This window comes from Danio rerio, chromosome 10 (genome assembly GCF_049306965.1).
Source record: "Danio rerio strain Tuebingen ecotype United States chromosome 10, GRCz12tu, whole genome shotgun sequence".
NCBI lineage: Eukaryota > Metazoa > Chordata > Actinopteri > Cypriniformes > Danionidae > Danio > Danio rerio.
In genome coordinates this window covers 10,992,501-11,018,771 of record NC_133185.1, presented here as the reverse complement: position 1 = coordinate 11,018,771, position 26,271 = coordinate 10,992,501, and the positions used below count along the sequence as shown (strand labels likewise).

Below are 26,271 nucleotides of genomic sequence, written 5' to 3'. Positions count from 1 at the left end.
AATGGCTTAGAGTTCTTGTGCTTGACCCAGATTGCTGATAAATGAAAAGCCCTTAAGCATATATCCTATATCAATGCTGAAACGATATATTGTGCAGTCCAAGTACTCACTCAGAGATTCCAGGTAAAGGTGAACAAAATTGATGCGATCGTCCTCCACAGTCTGATGAGGCTTTGCAGGCACGTTCAGATACCCATAACGCTCCTTGTTGCACAGATACATCTGAACCTCTGTTTAAAAAAAGGAAGGTAATTCATTCTTTCGGCTTGTGCCATTTTTTTCAATCAGCTGGACACAGTGAAGAATTTCCTCCTCATTTCAGCCAAAAATAAACCCACATGTTAAACTCATCAACTTGCATAAGACCGGAGGGGTCCAGAAGGGGGCGCCGCACCTGATACTCTGCAGGAGAATGCGAAAACGATGATGTCGTCAAAGGGCCAGGAGTAGTCTTTGTGAGGGGGGTGAAAGGACACTTTCCGGGTGCCCTGTTTGCGCAGGTCCAGCAGGACAGTGGAGTGGACCATCGGCACAGGATAACAGCCCAGACGCTGACGCTGCTTCGTGGGAAAATACTCTGCTGTGCGCCGATAGTAACCCTGAAACAGAACAACCAAACAAAAGTTACCAAGGAACAACTATTCTCAAAAGTGATGTTGTATTTCTTTGGAGATAGAAACGAAGAAGAAAAAGAATTAAGCATTTATTTTGGTATACACTGTATACATTGTTACGCAGATCTGTTCATGTCAATAAAAGCCTAAATTAAATCTTCCCATTATTAACCATTTTTCTTTAGAAGGCTTGATTTAAATTAACTATATTCATAAGGGTTGTTATGAATGTTTTGTAGTTTTTTGGGAATAAACTTTCAGTGGGGAGATAAATAAAAATCACTTCATTTATGTTGGGAGGTTGCACACATTTTTTGTTTTGTTTGGAATGATATGATGGTAATATTCTTACTTTTTCTTTTAGACATTTTGAGACAGAAAAAAGAGCTTAATAAATTTCATGGCTGTGTGCACCTAATATATATATATAATTTAATAAAGATCATTTGACATTTTTCTGACAAAGCAAACTTACTTTATATTTGTAAAATGTGGTGCAACTTGCATAAAAAATCTAAAGATGTTCATAATATTATAGCAATGCAAGTTTTTATAAATGTGCTTATTTGTGTTCAGGGGATGATCAATGAAAGGATGAGTAAATGATGAAAACAAAATTGATTGGCAAAACTTTAGTTGACAGTGTTCATAAGACTATTATGAAACCTTTAAAATCATGCCATGAATGTGAACACGATGTTACGCATGCTTATGACAACTGTTATTATGTGTCATTTGCTCAGTTATGACATTTTGAATGCAAAGATGTTTGTTATGGCAACTTACATAAACTTGATATAAGCAAACATTTTGTGACAAATATCATTTTTTGTGTATAATTTTTTATATTTGTATAAATATATTTATATATCATTATATATTATTTATTATATTTCAACTACCATTCACATGTTTGGGGTTATAATTTGTTTATGTTTCTGAAAGAAGTCTCTTACGCTCAGTTTATTTGACAAAAACAAAGTGTATCAGTAATAGTGTTGAATATTTATTCATTCATTCATTTATTTTCCTTTGGCTTAGTCCCTTTATTCATCAGGGGTCACCACAGCAGAATGAACCACCAACTTATCTAGGATATGTTTTACACAGCGGATGCCCTTTTAGCCAATTTATTTTATTAAATTCACTTGTACCGCATCTTTTTAGACTTTGGGGAAAAATGGACCACCGGGAGGAAACTCACGCAAACATGGTGAGAACATGCAAACTCCACACAGAAATGCCAACTTCTCCAGCAAGAACTTGAACCATCAACCTTCTTGCTGTGAGGCGACAGTCCTAACGACAGAGTCACATGTTAAAATAACATTTATCTAGAGAATTAGATTTTATTTACTTCATCTAATTAAAGAATATTAATAATGGAAATATATTTAGTTCATTTAATACTAATAATTATTATTGTTTTTCTTATTTAAATTTATCAATGTTTATTTTTCAGCACCATTCCAGTGTTCCAGTCTTTAATGTCACAAGAACCTTCAGAAATCCTTATAACATTTTAATTTGGTGCTCAAAAATGCTTCTTCTTATTATTTTATTATTATTGATTGCCGAACACCAAGTACTCTTTTACTTGAAACAGAAATCTTTTGTAACATAAACATCTTTACTGTCCCTTTTGATCAAAATGCAAACTTAAAATGCAACACTTTTAGATAGATTACATTACAGAACAAAGTACATAAAATCTTATTACATTATAAGCTGCTTGATTCAGATGCTGTTTTGTTGAGAGGGGTCTGGATGCAGACCTGGTGCAGTGCAATCTGTGCTGCATCCAATGCTTTTTAATGCGCTCACCTAACCCCACCCCCAACCCTACCCATCACAGTGACGTCACTCTGAAAGATGCAATCTCAGCTTGCATCTAAAAGGCTGCATCAAGATACTATTGGTTTTGTCAGGTAAGTTCTTTTCAAGTGTCAGCAGCTCCTCTTTGCCTTCACATATACTCGCGCACACACACACACATGCGCACACTCTTTGATTCTGTAAATGTGCCGTACCTGCGGAGTGATGCCGCACCAGTAGTTGGAGTAAGCGGACTGTGAGTCCAGCATTGGGGCAATGACTGATTTATTCTCCGCCATAAGGAGGTGCAGCGTGTCAGGATTGGTCAGGATGTTGTCTGTGTCTGAATACTGCAAACAAGGATATACACAAATAAAGAAATTGCATCCAATAACACAACCCTAAACCTTTGTAGTAATATTAGCAAACTTATATCCTATTATTATATTATTTAACAACATTTTCTGATTTATTTGCATCCTGGGTGTTTTTGACATATTAAGATTGTGTTTTCATTCAATTAAATTAAAAAATACAGTTGTATTTGTAATGTTGTATCTTGCAAAATATTAATTCATTCATTTTCCTTCAGCTTAGTCCCATTATTAATCAGGGGTCGCCACAGCAGAAAGAACCGCCAACTTATTCAGCATATGTTTTACACAGTGGATGCTCTTCCAGCTGCAACCCAGCACTGAGAAACATCCATACACACTTGTTCATACACATAAATTACAGCCAATTCATTTTATTCAATTCACCTACAGCGCATGTCTTTGGACTTTGGGGGATATGGGAGCACCCGGAGGAAACTCATGCGAAAACAGGGAGAACATGCCAATTGGGACTCGAACCAGCTACCTTTTTGCTGTGAGGCGACAGTGCTTACCAGTGAGCCACCATGTCGCCTCTTGAAAAATATTAATTGACGCAATTATTTTCAAGAAACACAGTTTATTTACATTTAAATAATTACCTATTTGTTTTAAAACCAAAAAAATGTCAAACTTAATTCCATATTTTAGGATGACATATATATATTCTTCTTTTTATTATACATGCATATACATCTTTTATTGTTCTAAGTTAAGTACAAAAGACATTGGTAAATCTTTTTCCCAGTGCAAATGTTAATTTTAGGTATAATATGGTGAAGAATTAAACTTTCCTTTAGACAGAAACAGCTACTGCAATACTGTAATTTCTCTCTAGAGATCAGCATGGCTGGAATAACATGCTAACGTAAATGTTGTAATTATGACTGAGCCATCAATTAAATTGTTGACTTTTTCAACTTGAGTCCTTTTTAAGGATGAAAAACCCTGAAAGTTTTAACTTAAAGAATAATATTTTTTCTTAAATGATGGCTCTTGTACTTCATCTTATTATCTTTTGGGAGAAGCCAGTGTCGGGCTAAAAACAACAACAACAAAAAAACTTGCTGGTTGAACAAAAGTAACTTTAAGTCAGAATTTGCCAGGGGTATGAATAATTTTGCGTTTGACTGTGTATATTTATATCATATTTCATTCATTTATGTTCTTTTTGACTTAGTTGCTTTTATTAATCAGGGGTCGCCACAGCAGAATGAACCACTAACTTATCCAGCATATGTTTTACCCGGCGGACGCAACACAACACTGGGAAACACCCATTCACACTTGCATTCACACACATACACTATGGCCAATTTGGCTTAACCAATTCACCTATACCACATGTCTTTGAACAGTGGGGGAATCCGGAGCAATCGGAGGAAACCCACTCGAACACTGGGAGATCATGCAAACTCCACACAGTAATGTCAACTGACCCAGTTGGAGCTCGAACCAGCAACCTTCTTGCTGAGAGGTGATCATGCTACCCACTTCACCACCGTGACGTCCTATATACAGTTAAAGTCAGAATTATTAGCTTCCATGAATTATAACCCCCCTGTTTATTTTTTCCCTAATTTCTGTTTAAAGGAGAAAATATATTTTCATCACATTTCTAAACATAATAGTTTTAATAACTCATTTCTAATAACTGATTTATTTTATCTTTGCCATGATGACAGTAAATAATGTTTGACGAGATACTTTTCAAGACACTTCTATAAAGCTTAAAGTGACATTTAAAGGCTTAACTAGACAGATTAGGGTAATTAGGCAATTATTGTATTACGATGGATTGTTCTGTAGAATTTCGGAAAAAATTATGCTTAAGTAAAAAATTATTTTGTCCTTAAAAAGGATTTAAAAAAAAAAAACAAATTTGCTTTTACTCTAGCCGAAATAAAACAAATAAGACTTTCTCTAGGAGAAAAAATATTATCAGACATACTGTGAAAATTTCCTTGCTCTGTTAAACATCATTTGGGAAATACTTAAAAAAGAAAATTAAATTCAAAGGGGGGCCAATAATTCTGACTTCAACTGTATATCACATCGCATAAAGTAAATAATTTGTCACAGAATAAGGATGTAAATTACTTAGTTCATTCCTTTAATTCATTTTCTTGTCGGCTTAGTCTCTTTATTAATCCGGTGTCGCCACAACGGAATGAACCGCCAACATATCCAGCAAGTTTTTACGCAGCGGATGCCCTTCTAGCCGCAGCCCATCTCTGGGAAACATCCACACACACACTTTACGGACAATTAGCCTACCCAATTCACCTGAACCGCATGTCTTTGGACTCTGGGGGAAACGGAGCACCCGGAGGAAACCCACACGAAGGTAGGGAGAACATGCAAACTCCACACAGAAACACCAACTGAGCCGAGGTTCGAACCAGCGACCTTCTTGCTGTGAGGCGACAGCACTACCTACTGTGCCACTGCCTCGCTGAATTACTTAGTTTTGACAAAAAATCCTCATAGATTATTATAATTACCAGGTGACGTAAAATAAAATAAAAATGTATCTGCAATAAATTTCAGCTTATTTCTGACATAAGTAAGTACTAAACCTTTAGAAATGTTTATCTGATTCATTTTTTAATTCTTCTTATTATATATATATTCAAAATTCAAAATTGAGGATTATGTGAGACAAGTGGGTCATACCAGAATATAGTCAGCCCAGCGTTTCTTGGCAAAGTTTAATGCCGCCTGTTTAAGCTTCATAATATACTCATAGCGGCCGTTCGTCCAGTGCTTTGGCCCCAATTCTCCTGCATAAGACCTGTGTGGAGAAAACAACCAATTCAAACTTTGCTAATGGCACATACACTTATGAAAAAATGCATTTGTTAAGTGGTGTTTTTATTTGCCATATGTGCATGTGATGATCATCTCACGTGGGCTTATCTGAAGGTCTCCACTCCACATAGTGATATTGAGTTTGCATGACGGTCAGCCATTCTCGCAGCATAGCTGTCGTGTTGTCAATGTTGTGGTCCGTCGCTGCCCTACAGGAAACAATAAGAAGAGCCACAGGAATTCATTAGGGACTTAATGTAAATAAAAGACCTGTAAAGTCATACAGTGCAAGCAGCATGCAGGAAAAAATGCTTCAAAATCACAAAGAAGACCCTTGGTAAATGTCACGGCTGTGTGTTATGATCAATATTTGTCATTTCTATAAAACAGCTAAGTTAATGTAGATTATAAAAATGTCATGTGGTTTAACAATAAGGATATTTATCAATTAATATTTTAATTAAACAAAAACATTTTGAATGGGAAAAATACTAAATATGTATATTTATTACTCATGGATATATGTTTAAGCAATGTGTCTACATTTGGAAGCACGTTATGGGATACTATTTTTTATCAGTGTTATGTTTAGCTACAAAAATTGATACATGAATAATTGATATGTGGGACGTGTAGGTTTGACCCCTATTTAAAATACATTTTTATTATTTTCAAATAAAGAATAAAAATGTGTTATGAAATAATAAGAGCAATTTGCGGGTTTGAATTGTGCTTAATGACCAGTACAGTCATGTGGTGCAACCAGTGTATGCATAAAGACAATTAAAAAAATAAAAATTAAACTGGAAATGACATTATAGTCATGTAGGCACATGATGAAGTCCATGACTGTATGAGGTTAAAATATAAATTTAAGGCAGAGTTACTATTAGACTGTAAAATATCATATGGTGGAACTTTCAGCCAAAAACATTATTTTTATCTTGAACGTTTTGAAAAATGTTAAGATGCATTAAATCAACTTTGAGTTCAATAGAAATTTCAATGACACATCGCACAAGGAAAACATTAAAATTATATTTTACGTGACAGTTACACCACATACACCATAGCAGTTCTTACCCACATAGCAAAATATTTCTGGCCCACACGATCAGCTTTTGCTTGAATTACGGTATGACTGGATCAAGTTTGGCTTCCAGAGAAGGGCCAAACATGGACCATATCTGGGCCAAGTGTCTGCCAAGTTACAGTTTTTCTCAGTGGCTTTGGTGCATTTCTCACAACACTATTTACATTTGCACAACAGTTAATGCATTTCTCAAAACAATTTGCCATTTGTGCACATCATAGTAGTGGTTTCTCATTCTTTCCAACAAATTGCAAAAGCTTTTAGACATGCATCAATTGCTTTCATACAACTCTCTGCTTTTTATAGCATTATCATTTGCTTATGTCATGTCAGTCAAAATTAACTTGTGAATGCTGAATAGTCAATCCATATACAATTAATAGTCCTCATTTCATTACTTGATTCATTACACACAAAAATGTTGAACTAGTTTTCAAAATCTGTCAAGCAAATTTTATAAAAGAAGAAATGCAAATCTTTTTTTTCCTGAAAATGTCTTCTAAACTGAACAATTTCTGAAATTATTTACTAAATGCAATGATGTCTACCTTTACTGTAGTTTCAAATAGATGTGCAAATAGTATCTCGTGCTGTCCTGAGCATTTTCAGGAAGTGTCACCAAAATCTGACTTTTTTGCATTGGAAAAATTTACAGAGTAAACTGTCATAATGAAAACATGACAAAACCATTTTACTATCTTGTTTATAAACAATGGTGTCTGGACTTTTCATCTTGATGACTCTGACACTTTCATTGGCATGAATACTGGCTTTTGAGAAATGAGCTATCCATTTTGAGCAAGTGACACACTTTTGCAGGTTATGAAACTGGGTTTTGCAGTTTGTACTAATTGTTTAGAGAAATGCATTAAGTGCTGTGAAAATGTAAATAGTGTAGTGAGAAATGCACCAAAGCCACTGAGAAAACTGTAAAAAAAAGTTTAAAAAAGCACTAAGCTGAAGAAAAATGAATGAATGAATGAATGAACATTTTGCAAGTTGCAACCATATAATTACAAGTGGATGTTTTAAGTGGAATTGAATGCATGCATAATTGAATAATGTTGTGAGAAATGCACCAAAATGACTGAGAAAAACTGTAACAACCCATAACTGAGCCTAAACTGGGCCAGTTATGTTGGTGTGTCACGACTGCATTGCAATGAAATTGATAAACCCATGAATCATTGCGCTTTAGCCGTGCTATGGGTGTGTTTGTTCTCAAAGCAACCTTATTGGTAGAATTTTTATTCTTTATTTGAAAATAATAAAAATTTATTTTAAACGTTGGCCAATTATTAACATCTGAGCCACATACTTCATTTTACATCTGGCCCAAATATTGTGTGCCACCTTAAAGACGGTGCCACCTCTGCCAAACCAGGGCAATGTTTGGCCCACCTGCTGTATGTCAGTGCGGGATGAATGCCAGCTGTGCCAGATTTATGCCAAATCTGGGCCAGAATTCTTTGCTACAAGGGTATGTTGAACATGGTATACAAATAGCTTTTTAACTGTATGAATTATGGAATCAACATCCTTTCTTCACGTGTTTAAACTAAAGATTTCTATTTTTCTACCTTTCTGTTTTTTATTTATATAGGACAGACTTTTCGTCAGTGACTCAAATTAATGTTATTACATGTAATAATAATTCTATTTATTTGTGATGTAACATTAGACTTCCATTTTATTTATTTAAACCATAACATAAGGTACTAGTCACTACTTAGCCTATCCCTTACAAAAAATAACCATGTTTTTGCTGCCCTAACAATAATCTAAACAGGGTATTTGTAGTAAAAGTGGCTAAAAAATGGTAATCAATGCACAGGCACAAGGTAATCATTGTAAAAGTTACCTACTTTAAAAATTAAAAGATGCATTGCATTAAAGAATTATTTTTGAATAGTATTTTGTAAAGATGAAACATTCGTTTAAGTGCATATTTAATGAATGCTCACCCTAGACGTTATTAGCAGGGGGAAGGGAAACCTAATAGGCTTTAGGGGGAAAAGTGAAGGGGAGGAGGTGATGCGAATGCAAATAAGACTGACCTTTTGACATCTACAAATATTAAGAAAGATTATCAACAAGCTTAAACGACAGAGAGGGAAGTCACCTACCAGACAGAGATTCGCTCCTTGGGATAGTTTAATCTTTCGAGGGCACCAAGGTAGTGAGGTAAAGAATGAGCGGCGTTCCGTGCGATTATGGCTATAACGACAGTGGGCGGCTGCATCTTTGACTCCTCGGTGTAATTTTCTTCGGAAAAGTAACACTGTACTACCGCAAGAAAGGTCCAAATAGTTATAATCCAAGATAACATGGTTGGATTTCGATGGTCTGCTGCCGTCGTTGCACAAACAGTCCCATCCGCGTCAGCAGCTGAAGGAAAGAGGGCTCTTCCCTAAACTTCGCACTCCCCCTCAATCCTCCTCCGTTCCCCCCTGAAAGAGCCAACGTGTTCTGTTAGCTGGGCTGGATTTACTTACAACTTCCGTGTGAAGATTTGTTACTGTTACAGTTAGCGTGTACATCCCGTGTGATTTTGATTGTTTATACGTTATTTTTCTTGAAAACGGTTACATTTTGAATGCTAACTTACATGTTGTCTTAAAGCGACTACTTTGTTTTGTTCCACTTGCCAAACAAAGTAGAAATATTGACGTTGAATTTGGGGATTATCCAAAAACAAACTGACCTTTTTTCGCGTATTGTCTCAACTTAAAAGTCCGAATAGCTTGTTTCGCTGTAAAAGTGGGCCTAATCACTGACATATAAACTGTGCTTGTTTGTGTTACAAAAAAAATCTTATTAGTTTAACCACAAACCATGGATTTGTTACACTACCAAAGTTTAACCATAGTGTTTGTTGTAAAGATGTGGTCAAAAACATTGTTGTTAATACTTGCAGTGTAATATAAAACCAAGATTCATATTCGTATACGGTGGAAAGTCCCAAAAACATTTTATTAAACGTATACATTTATTACCTTTTTATATAAAATGTAACGTTAAAATTCGCAAAAAGCAGTGCAATAAAAAGTGTGGCAGAAAAAAATGAACAGTATATGGAAACGTCAAACAAATCACAAAGTTCCAGCAGCTTTTTTCACCGACTATTTACCTACAGTGAACAACCACAAGAGGGATGTGTTGAGCTGGTTTTGCAAATGAAATGACGGTGGGCCTGTTTTTTTTAAATATGACGTAGTTAAAAGGATAGATAGATAGATAGATAGATAGATAGATAGATAGATAGATAGATAGATAGATAGATAGATAGATAGATAGATAGATAGATAGATAGATAGATAGATAGATAGATAGATAGATAGATAGATAGATAGATAGATAGATAGATAGATAGATAGATAGATAGATAGATAGATAAAAAAAAGCATCAGATTAGAAACATCTTGATTTTTTTGTTTCAAAAGAAACATGACTGTAAAATAAAATGTTATCAAGGATAGAGTGAAAACATTTGACAACTTACAGATGCCATGGCATGAAACATTTAAGTATTTTGCCTGGTTTATAAAATAAAGATTCCTTTGCACTTTATATTATAATTTAACCAAAGCACTTACTAAAAAAAAAAAGCGCCATATTGATTCCATTTTTTTACTGGTTGCTCATCTACAAAAGGAGTGTAAAATTGATCAGTGGCCATCCACGCTATTGAGTTCTTGTCTTTATGAACGCTGAGATGCTCTTCAATGAGGAGATGCTGAAGAAGAGCAAAACCTTGGAAACAGAGGGCGTAATGGGGAAAGAAAACAGCCTGCAGAGAACAAAAAGATAAAGAGAGTAAACAGAATACGGCTGACATCCGCATAAACTGATTTCAAGTGGCTCATCTATTATTGGCCAGTCCCATTGCCTGTAACAATCAAATTAGTGCCGTGCTCAGGCCCGGTCCGGAGACGTGGGTCAAAGGGAGTGTCGTTTCATGGTACCCACGCCTTTCCCCTCCAACCCCTGGCCTTCTGAGGGCACTTTCCCAGCGCCTTCCTCACACCAGCCCTGAGAGAGTTCACCAACATCCTAACTAACTTTTCACTGCTGGGTCAAAGGTCTGAGGAGCGGGGCAGCAGGGTGTGCCGGGGGGTCGAGGGCACACAAGACAACTAGCCCGGACCCAAACATTTATTCAGAGAAGATGGGGGCCACTTTCCCCCTGGACAACTTTGATTAAGCCACTTTATCCTATGCCTGGTGGGGGGTCTGCTGTGAGCCTATGGATATACATAGCCATGTGGCATACAAAGCAAAAAGGGAGAGGGGGGCGTCCAGTGGTCCTAGCACCTCTGCAGACTCTTTCTTTACTGGGTCTGTCGAAATCCCTGAAAGGGCAGCTGCAACACTATGGGAAAGGCTCGAACTTCGTCCAGCGCTGCGATAATCAATAACATGTTCCCATACAAACGTCTCACGGCTCATCAGCTCAATAACTGTCACTCACGGTCCCACGGTCAGCTCAATCGCACAAACTTACTCAGCAGTCGCAAAGTGACAGGCCAACTGTGAATGAATGTCAGTTTGGGAAATTAGTGTGAATCGCTGAAGCCTTATTAGGAAGTTTGGTTTTGTTTGGTTTGTTCTGAATGGCACACAAGCATGCTGCAAACTGGAACAGATGCTCACAGAAGAAAAAACATAACTTTCCAAATACGTATACTTATCTACAATGTGAAAAACAGTAGGTAAGTGCAGTTTTATGTGTGAATTTATTCATTCATTCATTTGTTTTAATTTTAGCTTAGTCCCTTTATTAATCTGGGGTCGCCACAGCAGAATGAACCGCCAACTTTTCCTGCACGTTTTACACAGTGGATACCCTTTCAGCCACAACCCATCACTGGAAAACATCCATATTAACATACACTACGGACAATTTTTAGCCTACCCAATTCACATATACCACACGTTTTTGTACTTGTGGGGGAAACCGGAACACCCAGAGGAAACCCAAGCGAACCCAGGGAGAACATGCAAACTCACACAGAAACGTCAACTGACCCAGCCAAGGCTCGAAGCAGCAATCTTCTTGCTGTGAGGTGAACGTGCTACCCACTGCACCACCATGTAGACGTCTGAATTTCTAGTTTTCCTAAATTAGTTGACAAATTGTCTACATAGGCTCATTCTGAAAACGAAGCCCTATTTACATTTCTGGAGATCGCGGATTAGGTAGCCAGAAGTACAAATGGTGGCATTTCATCTTTAAAACAAATTCTACGGGGCGGTATGATGTCATTCCTTTTCTCACTCACCAGCTGACTGCTTACCTCCGTATGAACGGCTTTCCCGCTGTTACCAGTTTATCCAGTAGCTCGCCATGTACATCGGCAGACTTTGGACGCAGAGAGAAGTGGACCACAATTGGGTTCGAGTTCAGCAAAGAACAGTTTCAGAAAGCTGATAAGACAAAAACAGAAGACAAAAAAAAAAAATTTTAAAGTAAATAACAGGGTGAGAATGTGGTAAAATCTGAAAATGGGGTAAAAATCAGGCAAGGGCTTTCTTTTTTTAGATTGATTTTTAAACATTCTTTTAGAAAGTTCATGTTCACGTTCATGTTCTTTTTTTTAAAATCATTTTTATCAATAGTTTTTATTGTTCTTATACTTGTCTCTTTTATTCATGTTTATATAAAGCACTTCAAATTGCCACTGTGTATGAAATGTGCTTTAAAACTGTCGGTTGGGTTTAAGGAATTGGGTCAATCTGTGCTTTTGAAAATACTATTGGTTGGGTTTAGGGAAGAAGGAGGGTGGGTCAGTCAGTCATTCAGTCAGTCGACAGCGGCCTCTGGTGGATTTAAGTGAGAACAGCAGGCGCGAATGACATTCGAAAGAAATTATCATTCACTTTCTTTTTTGGCTTAGTCCGTTTATAAATCTGAGGACCACAGTGGAATGAACCGCCAACTTACCCAGCATATGCCCTTCCAGCATATGCGATACGTTTTCAGAATGAGCCTGGGTTGCAAAATGTGTATACACATAAGGCCACATAACACTGGCAGTAATGGATGAAATACACAGACGTAAAAGTAAGAATACACTAAAAACATATTACTCCAATAATAAAGTCTTGCTTTAATTTAAGTAGTCAAAAAACTAAGGAAGTTGATTTTTAATGCACTTTAAAAGGATAGTTCACCCAAAACTGAGATTTTTGTCATCATTTACTCACCCTTCACTTGTCACAAATTTTTTTTTCCTAATTCTAAAATTCTGCATTAGTAATCCACTTCTCACTTCTCAAGTTGTGGGCACTCAAGTAGAGAGGATCTCCTGGCTGTTTTTGAGTCGGATTTGTAAATTCAGTTAATATGAAGAATTGCTTTGTCTAGATCATTTGAGTAAGTGAATCAATAGCTGGAGACTCGCTCTGACCGGATCATTTAAATCAGTGAAATGCTAACTGGAGGCTTGCCCTGAATGGATCATTTGAATCAGTAAGTTGTTATAGGGGTGGTCTAATGCTATTTCATGCACTCAGAGTTATTTAAACTGCTGAAGTAAGGGTCAAGTTTCAAAGAATGATTTAGTATTTCATCTTTAAAGATATTCTGGGTCGTAAAGAGTTTTACAGCAAACAACGACAAACATTTAATGCGTTCCTCATGATTTCTTTTTTTAAATAAACATGTATTTCAATTTTGTTTTTTGCAACACATTTAAAAGAAGTTGTAACAGTAAAGCATTTACCACTTTGTATTGTTGTCATTCCTTTTCACACTTCAAATGAAAAATGTTTCAGGTGTAATTTTGGCCCATTCATGCAAGAGTACAGGGTCTTTATTGTCACATTTTGCACTTTAAAATGCACCACACTTTCTCTATTGGAGACAAGTCAGGACTGCAGACAGACCAATTTGGACTTGCTTTCGGACTTGTTGCTGGTAGAAGTCTGGATGATTCTTTTCTTCTTTGGTCTGGGGCACACGGTATCCATTTCTCCCCAAAAAAGACCTGAAATACTGATTCATCTGACCACATTACACGTTTCCACTATGTGATGGTCCATCCCTTTGAGCCCAGAGAAGTTCTGGACACTGTTAACATAGGGCTTTCTTTTGGCACAGTACAGTTTTAACTGGCATTTGTGGATGTAACTACATATTGTGGTACTTGACAAAGGTTTGCCAAAGTATTTATGAGCCCATGTAATGAAATCGCTTATAGATGACTGAGGATTCTTGATGCAGTGCCACCTGAAGGATCGGAGATTATGGTAATTCATTTTAGGCTTGTGCCCTTATCCTTTACGCATTGATATTCTTCCAGATTCTCTGAATCTTTTAATTATCTTACTGTATGCACTGTTGAAGGTGAAATATCCAAATATCTTTATATCTTTCTTTGAGGAACATTGTTTTTAAACCTTTCAATAATTTTATATGTATTGTTTGCAAACAGGCGATCCTCAGTCCATCTTTGCTCCTAAAGAACTAGATCTTTCTTGGATGCTGCTTTTGTGCTAAATCATAATTACAAACATCTGTTGACATCACCTGTTTCAAATAACATCAGTTAACCAATTTACCTGATTAATAGCTCTAGATTTCTCCTGTCTGAACTTTTTAAAATGTGTTATAAGAACCAAAATTGGAATACGTGTTTATTTTGAAAAAAATAAAAACAATAAAAATCATGAGGAACACATTAAATATATATATATTTTTTTTTATTGTCAAAAGTAAAGTCAATGTAAATTTAGAAATCTTTTCATATTTGCGTTTTCCATACTGTCCCAACTTTTACTGATTTGGGGTTGTATTATTTCCATCACTTCCATTGGCATCGGCATGCATTCGACAAATAATTTTTTTTTGCTTTGATAGCAGATCTTTGTATTAAAATGTCTGCAACCAAGCAAAAGTTTTTTTTATTATAAATACTGATAGGTTTTGATCTTTGACAAGCTTCTTCCTCCCTCTGACTCAGCATCAGCCGTTGCGGTAGGGTAGATTTAAATTTAGGAGCTGATCAGTGATGCACTGAACATTTTGATAACACTGGTATGATTGCATGCTCCTGAGACTGACTGATCAGCCTAGACTGATCACACTGTTGTGATTGTATGCGTCAAAGAGTTATGATTACAAAGTTGTTCCCCTGTTTTATTTACAGCAATATCACAGAATGTGGTCGTCGCTAAGCTGAAGCTGCTGTAAACTGTTGACTCATTAGATCCACCTACGGCATGCCTCCAGGCACAATTCTCTTCCAGAGAGAATTGGAATGCTGTAAATTTGTCTTAAAAGTTTTTAAATAGGTATTCTATATGTACTCAAGATTAATATTACATTTGGCAAAATTAACATGATGCATCCCTTTTAACTGAAGAATTTTGATGGGGTGGCTCGATGTTTGAGCTATGGTTGAGCCATGATGGTTTTCTGTGCAGTTTGCACAGATGTTCTCAATGTTTCTGCATGGGTTTTCGCTGGCTTTCGACCTCTGAACAGTGTTAGGCTATGTGACTTAACAGCATGTACAGTTGAAGTCAGAACTATTAGCTCCCATTGGAATTCATTCATTTTCCTCTCGGCTTAGTCCCTTTATTAATCTTCGGTCGCCACAGTGGAATGAACCGCCAACTTATCCAGCATATGCAACCCATCACTGGGAAACACCCATACACACTCATTCACACACATACACTACGGGCAATTTAGCCTTCCCAATTCAATGAACCAGCGACCTTCTTGCTGTGAGGCGAACGTGTTACCCACTGCGCCACCATGCAGCCCCCTTTAAATTATTTTTTCCTTTTATAAATATTTCCCAAATGATGTTTAACAGAGCGAGGAAATTTTCACAGTATGTCTGATAATACTTTTTCTTCTGGAGAAAGTCTTAGTTGTTTTATTTCGGCTAATTAAAGCAGTTTTTGATTTTTAAAATATATTTTAGGGTCAAAATTATTAGCCCCAGTAAGTGATATATTTTTTTGATAGTCTACAGAACAAACCATCATTATACAATAACTTGCCTAATTACCCTAACCTGCCTAATTAACCTAGTTGAGCCTTTAAATGTCACTTTAAGCTGAATAGAAGTCTTTTAAGAAACATGTAGTCAAATATTATTTACTGTCATCATGGCAAATATAAAATAAATCAGTTATTAGAAATGTGTTATTAAAACTATTATGTTTAGATATGTGTTGACAAAAATCTTCTCTCCATTAAATAGAAATTAGGGGAAAAAATAAACAGGGGGGCTAAAAATTCTGACTTGAACTGTATATGTCCAGATAACATCAAAACTACACACATTCATATTATATAGAAACACTTTGGTCACAAACTTTTTTTCTAACTAAATCAGAGAGTATGTTATTTTGAATACAGCCCCAAAATAATCAAAATCCTGTTAATGTAATGTAATGTAATGTGTATTTATATAGCGCATTTATTTTGTATGGCCATACACCCAAAGCGCTTTACAATGATGAGAGGGGTCTCTCCACACCACCACCAGTGTGCAGCATCCACTTGGATGATGCGACGGCAGCCACAGGACAAAGGCGCCATTGCGCTCACCACACACCATATTGGTGGAGTGGAGAGACAGTGATCGAGCCAATTCGGTGGAAATGGATGATTGGAAGGCCATGATCGTAAGGGCCGATAGAGGGACTTTGGCCAGGACACCGGGGTTACACCCCTGCTCTTTCACGAGAAGTGCCATGGGATTTTTAATGACCAAAGAGAGTCAGGAGTCTGTTAGTTACACTTTGGGAAGTAAATGTGCACATGCTCTACTACACACTTAAAAGTATTGGATATCTGGTAGTTTGCCTTTTTAATAATCCCAACAATTTGAGAAACTTAAAAAAAGTTAGTCTGACTAATAACACCACCACTGCTACAGTGAAAGTACAATACATTTCAATTATTTACTGTCTTTGTGGCTGGTATTGCAAAAAGATACATCTTAAGGAAGGAGAGCTGCCGGGGATGTGTTGATCGTATAGATAAATTGACTGGTAATCAGACCATTGGGCAGCTCATATGTTCCCATTTGGCCAATAATGCTGGATGACCAAAGCACTTAGAGGAAATTGCCTCTGTAAATCTATAGCAGTGTAGTGATTTTTTTCCATCCGTAGAGTGGAATACAGTGACACCTGTTTAAGCACAATCATTGCTTAACACACTTTTGCAAACTTTGCTTTTCTATATTGAAGTATTAGGGTACTGTTCAACTTGCTGAATAGAGACTCGACAAAGAAGTTTCCAATATGAAATGTAATGTCCTGGTAAAAAATCATTTGAACAATCTCTTTAAGTGTGGTAATGAGTAGAATTATTGATGCTGATCCGTTGAATTATTAGAAAGCAATGCACAGCTGTGGTGTAATGCATTACAGAGCTCTAATGCTTTGGGGTATAGTAGAACACCATAGTCGTTTACCTAGACAGGAAAATTATTTAATATTTTTACTCCTCCTTATGAGTTCTTGCTTCAAACCTATGAGTTATATTTTAGACAGCTATGTTATATTGATATAATGTTGAAGGGCCATGAAACCCCCCCAGTTTCAGCAGGGTGTTTTCACACCTCTACTTTGGAAAAAGTCAGGAAATTGGGTGTGTCTAGCTCTGTTTAGGTGGGAGTGTTGGGGGAGGGAAAATAGGAAGGATTTAAATAAAAATCTGAGTTTCCATTTGGGCATGCGCTAATTTTCACAGAGGCAAAACAAAGACAGACGCAGGGGAGAAAGACAGTGACTATGTTTAATGACGGTGGAATGTTTGATACCGCACGTCTTATAAGAGAAAAAACCTCTACATTTCTCGGTAACTCAGATGCACTCGGTAGGTCAGAAAGCCGTGTGTGTGTAGACTGTCCTGTCACAAAGTGCGGCGAAAATTCAACAAGACGGTCGGCAATAGTTTGCTTGCAGTGTTCACATGTTTACACTCGGAGAGCTGCATTTACAGCAGATCTTTCAGCCCATAACATTGTAGTGATATTAGCGTACTGTAAACTATGTAACTTAGAAATCATTCTGACTAAGGTCTGTCTTTAAACACCAAAAGAGTACTGCTGACAAGACGAACTATAACTTTAACATCTGAATGAACAAAGAAAGGGCACTGATCGGAGACACTTACCAAATCTGTAGAGACAGGACTATCAACACCAACTGGAGCCACGTCTTTTTTAAAAGGAGACGAGCAGCAAATTTAGATTTCACCATTTCCAGATGCGAAAAGCTCTCGAGTAAAAAATGTTTCGTACAAACGTATTTCTGCTGTGCGTCGCATTCACTGATCCACACGTGAGTCCAGTTACGCTCTCATAGCGGGAAAATGAAAACAACACCTTCGTTGCAGCACATTATAAAAGCAACACTGATGACCTGTATCTCCAAACAATTCTTATTCTTTGACCACTTCTTTTGGCACCACAACGTGGCGTCTCTCTGCCATCTAAACACTGTTTCAGGTACAAACTGTCTTCGAAGCTATCATGCATTTTAATGAAGTTGCACCGCATACACAATAGAGCGATAGGTTTGAACCAAGTCTTACGCATGAATAAATGCAGCACACTCAGAGACGTAATAAGGTACTCAGACAGCCAGTCTACATGCTGGAATACACGATCTCATGACCATGATACAGCTTCAAAAGTTAAGAATTTAGAAGTACGGAAGTACAAATTTGCTCGAAATAATGCAAAAACAACCAATTTTCACTGTATAGTGAAATATATGTGTCCTTATAGTGTTTTTAGCAGTGTGGACACATATACGACTGTCAACAGCTTAAAACATGTGTTTAGGTGTTTCGTGACCTTTTAAACCCTAATGAAGCACATCTGTCAAGCTTCAAAAAGTGCCCCAAAAGCATAACTATATTTCAAGTCATGTGACATCATATGTTTTCATGTAGCAAATAGCTAAACATAAAGTTAGTCCATCCATTTTTTGAACGTTATTGGTTGTACATTCAGATGTGTGTATACACTATGCCACAGCTATAGTTTAAATGTTCGATTCACAAATTATTGGAATCAATCTCAACTTGTACTTCTAGACTCAATTCTGAGAAGTGATTCATCACTGTTATGATACTTTTTTATTTTTTAGACACCAATCAGTAGTAAATAATCTAAAAGGAAGCTCAATTAAGCACATAACTTTGACTTATGATTGCTAACAGGAGAGACTCAAATGATTAATTACTACTTTAAAACTAAAGAGAAGGAGCAATTCACCTTATGGAACTTTGGAATCAACTTTCGATTCTCAACATCTCGGAATTGATTATTTTTGGAATCGACTTGCTGTCCTAGAATTAATCCTTTTTTTATATATAAATATATTTTTTTAAATAAGAAAATTTGTCCTGGACATTTGTCTTTTTCTGTGGGCTGCCACATACAAAATGCATTATAGATACAAAATAGAATTCAACACATTTTTTTATTTAATATTAAAGAATATTAAAATAAAAGATAAAAAGCAAGACCAAAATTTATATCCCCTAAGTTTAGGGGATAAAAAAAATGTTTATATCTATTCAGGTATCTTTTTTCTTTATTTAAACGAATATACACTGACAGGCCACTTTATTAGGTACACTCTACCAGTACCTGGTTGGACCCCCTTTGTCTTAATCCTTTATTCATAGATTCAACATGGTACTGGAAATAGTCCTCAGAGATTTTGATTCATATTGACATGATAGCATCACGCAGTTGCTGCAGATTTGTTGGCTGCACATCCATGATGCGAATCTCCCGTTCCACCACATCTCAAAGGTGCTCAATTGGATTGAGCTCTGGTGAATGTGGAGGCCATTTGCGTACAGTGAACTCATTGTCATGTTCAAGAAACCAGATGATTCGCTCTTTATGACATGGCGCGTTATCCTGCAGGAAGTAGCCATTAGAAGCTGGGTATACTGTGGTCATAAAGGGATGGACATGGTCAGCAACAGTACCTAGGTAGGCTGTGGTGTTGACACAATGCTCAATTGGTACTAACGGGCCCTAAGTGTGCCAAGAAAACATCCCCCACACCATTACACCACCAGCAGCAGCCTGAATTGTTTATACAAGGCAGGATTTCCTGTTTTTGGCTGACAGGAGTGGCACCCGGTTGCTGCTGTAGCCCATCCGCCTCAAGGTTGGATATGTTGTGCGTTTAAAGATGCTCATCTGCATACCTTGATTTTAAAGAGTGGTTATTGAGTTGCTGTTGCTGTTCTATCAGCTTAAATCAGTCTGGCCATTCTCCTCTGACCTCAGGTCATCAACAAGGCATTTGCGCCCACAGAACTGCCGCTCACTGGATATTTTCTCTTTTTCGGTCCATTCTCTGTAAACCCTAGAGATGGTTGTGCAGGAAAACCTCAGTAGATCAGCAGTTTCTGAAATACTCAGACCACCCCGTCTGGCACCAACAATCATGCCATGTTCAAAAAGTCACTTAAATCCCCTTTCTTCTCCATTCTGATGCTTGGTTTGAACTGCAGCAGATCGTCTCGACCATGTCTACATGCCTAAATGCATTGAGTTGCTGCCATAATTGGCTGATTCAAAATTTGCGTTGAACAACAGGTGTACCTAAAAAAAATGGCCGGTGAGTGTATTATGACATGGCAATTGATAAAACAGATAAAACAGAAGATAATTCTGGATCCTCTTAAGCAAAATACTAAATTTAAAAATAAAAATGCCTTCCGTTCACTCTTATAACAACAATTATGATATCTTGTGCACAACATATCCCCAAAACTGTAGTCCACTTTGCCTAACGTTGAAACCAAGTGCATCCGAGGACTCCAACCAGTGCCATATTCTTTATTGCTTTATTGCTTTCTCTATGATTTAACAGCTGACAAACGACATTATGGCCTAATTAAGTCCCTTCAATAGTTGCAGCAGCTTCTATAAATTAACTGTCTGGCAGCGTTCATTTCAAAATAAAAGCCCATTCCTGAAGCTTCCCTTGAAGTTTTGTTTGTAATAGGTTTTCATGACTACAAACATTTTAGGCTCAAGTGAATTTATTCAGAAGACCTTCTTTTTGGGATGCTGTTGGAAAGGATGTGTGAAAATTAAAGGGGTAGTTTACCCAAAAACTACAATTTCCTCACCATTTACACCAAACCTTTAGGAGTTCTTGTTGAAAACAAAAACGAAGATATTTTGAAGTATGTTGGAAACCGGTAGCCATTTACGCCAAAATATAGGAAAAGAAAGACTACAACATTCTTCAAAATATGACCCTTTTGTGTTCAACAAAAAAAAGGAACTCATACATGTTTGGAACAAGTGGAGGGAGAGAGAAAGAATGACAGAATTATGCTTTTTGGGTGAACTATCCCTTTAAAGCATTGGGTCTCTGAAAGCTAAATTTCCCAGTAGTCTCTTTAACCCAAGTCACCGCTGCTTCACTTACTGTCCGTGTTGCCTGGCAACCAGCCAACCACACTGAAAGAATTTGTGTGTCTTTCTTCCTCTTGGTAAAGGGGGGCAAGAGAAAGTGGCAATGAGACTGTATGCAATCCCCCTCTACAGTTTGCCAACTAAGCATGGGGTGCCGGAAGTTATCAGGAAGCGCCTGGAATGCTGGAAACGAGAAAAGGAGAGCCAGAAATGAACATAGTGACACTCCCCCCCCCTCACTGCAACACATTTCATGTCATTATCTGTAATGATGTCATCAAATATTTAACTCTAATATTTCGGCATGTGCTCAATATCCCACATAGAGGTATGCAGAATTTTAATTTACAAGTTAACAAATAAAACTGAATTTGTCTTTTTTTAAAAGTTATTTTAAATTTTGTGGGAACATTTGTGAAAACATTCAACAATATTGGTGCTTTTAATTACTTCTGATTAAACTAATGCAGTCTTAGTGAAAACTACATTTTATCATTCACTCAAAAAAGTATGTTTAAGGTTTGTTTTGTTTTTTACAGTGATAGAAAGAGTTCTGAAAAATTGTACTCAAGTTAAAATACCATTACTTGTCTAAAATATAGTGCAAGTAGAGTAAAAGTATCTGTTGTTAATATTACTCAACGTATGAGTAAAAAGTAGACATTTTAAAAGTACTCATCAGTAGTTGTTAGTGAGAATTACACAGTGGTGGAAAGAGTACTGAAAAATTATACTCAAGTAAAAGTACTATTACTTGCCTAAAAATGTAGCATAAGTAGAGTAAAAGTATCTGTTGTAAACATTACTCAAAGTATGAGTAAAAAAAAAAACACTTCAAAGGTACTCAAGAGTAGTGAGTAGTGTGTATTAGGCTCTGACAAGCTGATGCATTTACATCTAATTTGTGGATGTTTTTAAACACAACATTCTGTAGTGCATGTAGTTATTGCCCAGCAGGCACACAACGTCATAAGATGTCAAAATTGGGTTAGGACGTGACGTCAGGGGACCAAAATTCAATGTCTAGACAGCGTCTAATGACAAAGTTATTTTGATTTCTAATAACGACGTCAAATGAGGTTGATGTTTAGTTAATTTTAGGTTGTGTTTGAAAGTGATCAAAATTCAACACCGATCAAACATCCTGAACTAGGGGTGTCCAAACTCGGTCCAGCAGGGTCGGTGTCCTGCTGAGTTTAGCTCCAACTTGCTTCAACACACCTGCCAGGTGGTTTTCAGTTTATCTAGTAAGGGCTTGATAAGCCGGTTCAGGAGTGTTTGATTAGGGAGCTAAACTCTCTAGCACACCGGACCTCCAGGACCGAGTTTGGACACCCCTGTCTAAAACTAACCTCATTTTGACGTCAAATACTGACATTTATTTCTCAGGTTTGACAAAAAAAATCCAAAGTCTGATAGACGTTATAATAATAACGTCCACACAACATCAAGCTGTAACATCATTAGATGTTAATAGTTGGTTGATTTTAGATTGGTTGTTGGACGTTACGCTCTGACATCAATCCCAATTTTCATTTCCAGACAAAATGCAATGTCAATCTGATGTCATGCTGGATATTTAAGGCCATTTCATTCACCATACAGTAAACATCCGCCATTTTCTCATCAGTGACATGTATCTAAACAGTCACTGGTTCAATGCATGTAAAGATTTTGGACATCTTCTTGGACACTTTTAATGCTTACAAAATGTTTGCTCCAATTATTAATCGCCCACGTCTTGAGGTAGTTCGTTATGATGCGAATTACCTTCTATGTGCGATTTGATTGGTCAGGAATCATAGAACAGATTTTTCTAATCCACATAGACAAGAAAAAGTAAAGTAGTGACTGCAGGTTGAAGGAAAGTAGTGGAGTAAAAGTACTGATACAGCAATAAAAATTTACTCAAGGGAAAGGAAATGTACACCTTTTTAAAACCACTTAGTAAATTACAATTTCTGAGAAAAACTACTCAACTGCAGTAACTTGAGTATATGTAATTTGTTACTTTACACCACTGGTATTGCGATTTAAAAAGTTGATGCATTTAAATGTAATTTGTGGATGTGTGTAAACGCAACATTCTGTAGTGCATTTAGTTATTGCCCAGCAAGCACACAACGTCATAATACGTAATATTAGGTTAGATTTAGGTTGTGATATCATTTAACCAAAATTCAATGTCTAGCCAGCGTCTAATGGCAACGGTATTTTGATGTCCAATAACAATGTCAAAGGACGTAGACAAATAGTTGATTTCAGGTTTTTCTGAAAGTGACCAAAATCCAATGTCAAGCCAACATCTTAAACCAACATGATATTGACGTCAAATGCTGATATTTATTCATCAGGTATAGCAACCAAAATCCAACGTCTGATAAACGTTATAGTGGTAACGCCCACACAACATCAAGCTGTAACGTCATTAGACAATGATATTTGGTTGATTTTAGGTTGAACGTTGGACATTGATGTCGGCCTGACTTTGAGCTCTGATGTCAACCCGATTTTCTTTCCAAACAAAATCAAACGTCACTATGACGTAGGGGTACAACGTCAATCTGACGTCATGTTGATGCCCTGTGCCTGCTCTATTAGTCATCATACAGTAAACCGTAATTTTCTCATCAGTGACATCCATCTAAACAGTCTCTAGGTCACTGCATGTAAAGATTTTGGACATCTTGGACACTTGTAATGCTTACAAACAGTTCGCTGCAATTTTAAATGGCCCATGTCTTAAGGTTTTTTATTATAATGCGATTTACCTTCTATGCTGAATTTGATTGAACAGGAATCACAGGACTGATTTTTCTACTCAGTCAAACCCCATTTACAAGAAAAAATAAGCAAAGGAAAATTAACTACTTAGTAAATTACAATTTCTGAGAAAAAAATATAAATTACAATAGTTTGAGTATTTGTAATTTATTAATTTACACCACTGCTTATTTAAAATAGGCTAAAACAACAAAATTCTTGAATTTCACTTAAATTTGTAAAAAACAAATGTTAACTTAATTTCTTCATGTTGTCCCAACAAAAATTGATCATGTGTAACCCAGCATTTTGTGTGTGTGTGTGTTTTTAGAGGCTTTTATCCACATTCGATTCCGAACCCAACAACACAACATGATGACATTTAATTAGTTTTTCCTTTGCATCCATAAAGAACATCCTGACATAATTGGCATGTCGGCAATATAAGTGCCTAAAAATCTGGAATATAATCTATTTCAGAAATTTATTTCACATTTGTGAAAAGGGTGTCGTCATATGCATAAGTATGTTTTCCACACTGTAAAAACAGATTAGTAACATTAAAAAGTGGGTAAACTCATAGCTTTAAAAGCGACAAGTTCATTCACTCATCTCTTTTCGGCTTAGTGTGTTTATTAATCTGGGGTCGCCACAGCGGAATGAACCACCAATTTATCCAGCATATGTTTTACGCAGCGGATACCCTTCCATCTGCAACCCATCACTGCACCCTTACACTAGGGACAATTTAGCTTACCAAATTCACCTGTACCGTATGTTTTTAAAATTTGTGGGGGAAACCGGAGCACCCGGAGGAAACCCACGCAAACATCGGGAGAACATGCAAACTCAGAAATGCCAACTGACCCAGCCGAGGCTTGAACGAGCGACCATCTTGCTGTAAGGCAAGAGCGCTAACCACTGTGCAATTGTGCTGCAAGCGACAAGTTAAATTTACTAAAAAGCGACTGAACTACTTTACTTATAAAGTAACAAAACTCAAACTAGTAAGAAGACTCATTTACATACTTATACTGAAACGGACATGTTCATTCATTAATTTTCCTTCATTTTCTTTCCTTCTATTTTAGAGGTAGCCTCAGAGTCTGCATTGGATACTGTTTACCATGGTGCACTAAGATATATAACTAATTTAAAATCCCTTACTCATCAAGGGCAGGTTGGTCTGCTTTGTCCATTCGTAGGCTCAACCATTGGCATATCTTTGTTTACAAACCTATACTGGGTTTACTCACATCATATCTCCAGAATTACATTTGTAAAAAAAAAAAAAAAAAAAAAAAAAAAAAAACTGTCCCTAGTTATGGCCTTTGGTCACAGGATATTCATTTACAGTCTGTTCCTAAAGTGCAGACTGAGATGGGAAAGGCTTTTAAATAAGCACAATGGAATAATCTAAAAATAAAGTTGTATTTCAAAGAATTGATTTTTTTTAAGAGTATAAATGATTTAGAAATTGAAACAGGCTTGAAGATGTTTTGAATAGTTTTGAAAATGTTTTGAATCACACTCAATGTGTGATTCATGTTAACTGTTATTTTTTTCTGTTTGTTGTCTGTTAGACCCATGTAACATGTATACTGCCTAATCTTGGCCAGGATGCTCTTGTGAAAAAGATCATCTCAATGTGTCTTTCCTGGTAAAATAAAAATAATAATAATAATAGCCGCACAAAATGACCGACAACTATTCCAGCATATGTTTTACACATAGCAGATGCCCTTCCAGCCACAATACACATTCATTCACAGACACACTACGACCAATTTAGTTTATTCAATTCACCCATACCGCATGTTTTTGAAAGCCAACTGGTCCAGCCAGGACTCAAACCAGTGACCCTCTTGCTGTAAAGCAACCACCGAGCCACCGTGCTGCCCACTGACAAGTTGACTTAACTTAAAAAATGATTTTTTTATAATTATACACATAGTTCATTTACTTTGGGTTTACTCACTTGTTTAAAGTAAAGTCAGCAACATACATGAATATACATGAAAACTACAAAACCACACTACAGGACCATATGAAGTTTGAAGCCAAATCGACTTTAAGGGAGAGTTCACCTAAAAATGAACATTTACTCATTCTCTTGTAACTCCAAATGGGTTTCTCTCTTCTATTGAACACAAAAGAAAACATTTTAAAGAATTCTGAAAACTGGTAATCATTAATATCATCATCTATAGGAATATATATATATATATATATATATATATATATATATATATATATATATATATATATGTATTGTATATATGTATATATGTGTGTGTGTGTGTGTGTGTGTGTGTGTGTGTGTGTGTGTGTGTGTGTGTGTGTATATATATATATATATATATATATAT

General features: G+C 36.6%; 1 protein-coding gene across 2 annotated transcripts in view; it reads right to left on the bottom strand.

The window, feature by feature from the left end:
* The window catches only part of cercam (cerebral endothelial cell adhesion molecule), a 30,170-nt gene extending 21,061 nt beyond the window's left edge, over nt 1–9,109 (bottom strand). Inside the window, exons 1-6 of one of the 2 annotated variants that reach the window (XM_073914472.1) lie at nt 8,834–9,109; nt 5,713–5,823; nt 5,480–5,597; nt 2,617–2,779; nt 395–638; nt 111–230 (exon numbers count right to left, since the gene is read on the bottom strand). In XM_073914472.1, the coding sequence (XP_073770573.1) occupies nt 111–230; nt 395–527 (253 nt within the window). In that variant the 5' untranslated portion in view covers nt 528–638; nt 2,617–2,779; nt 5,480–5,597; nt 5,713–5,823; nt 8,834–9,109. The remainder of the gene's footprint in view (nt 1–110; nt 231–394; nt 639–2,616; nt 2,780–5,479; nt 5,598–5,712; nt 5,824–8,833) is intronic. The other variant, XM_021479272.3, reaches the window with a different exon arrangement.
* Between the last annotated feature and the right edge of the window lie 17,162 nt (nt 9,110–26,271).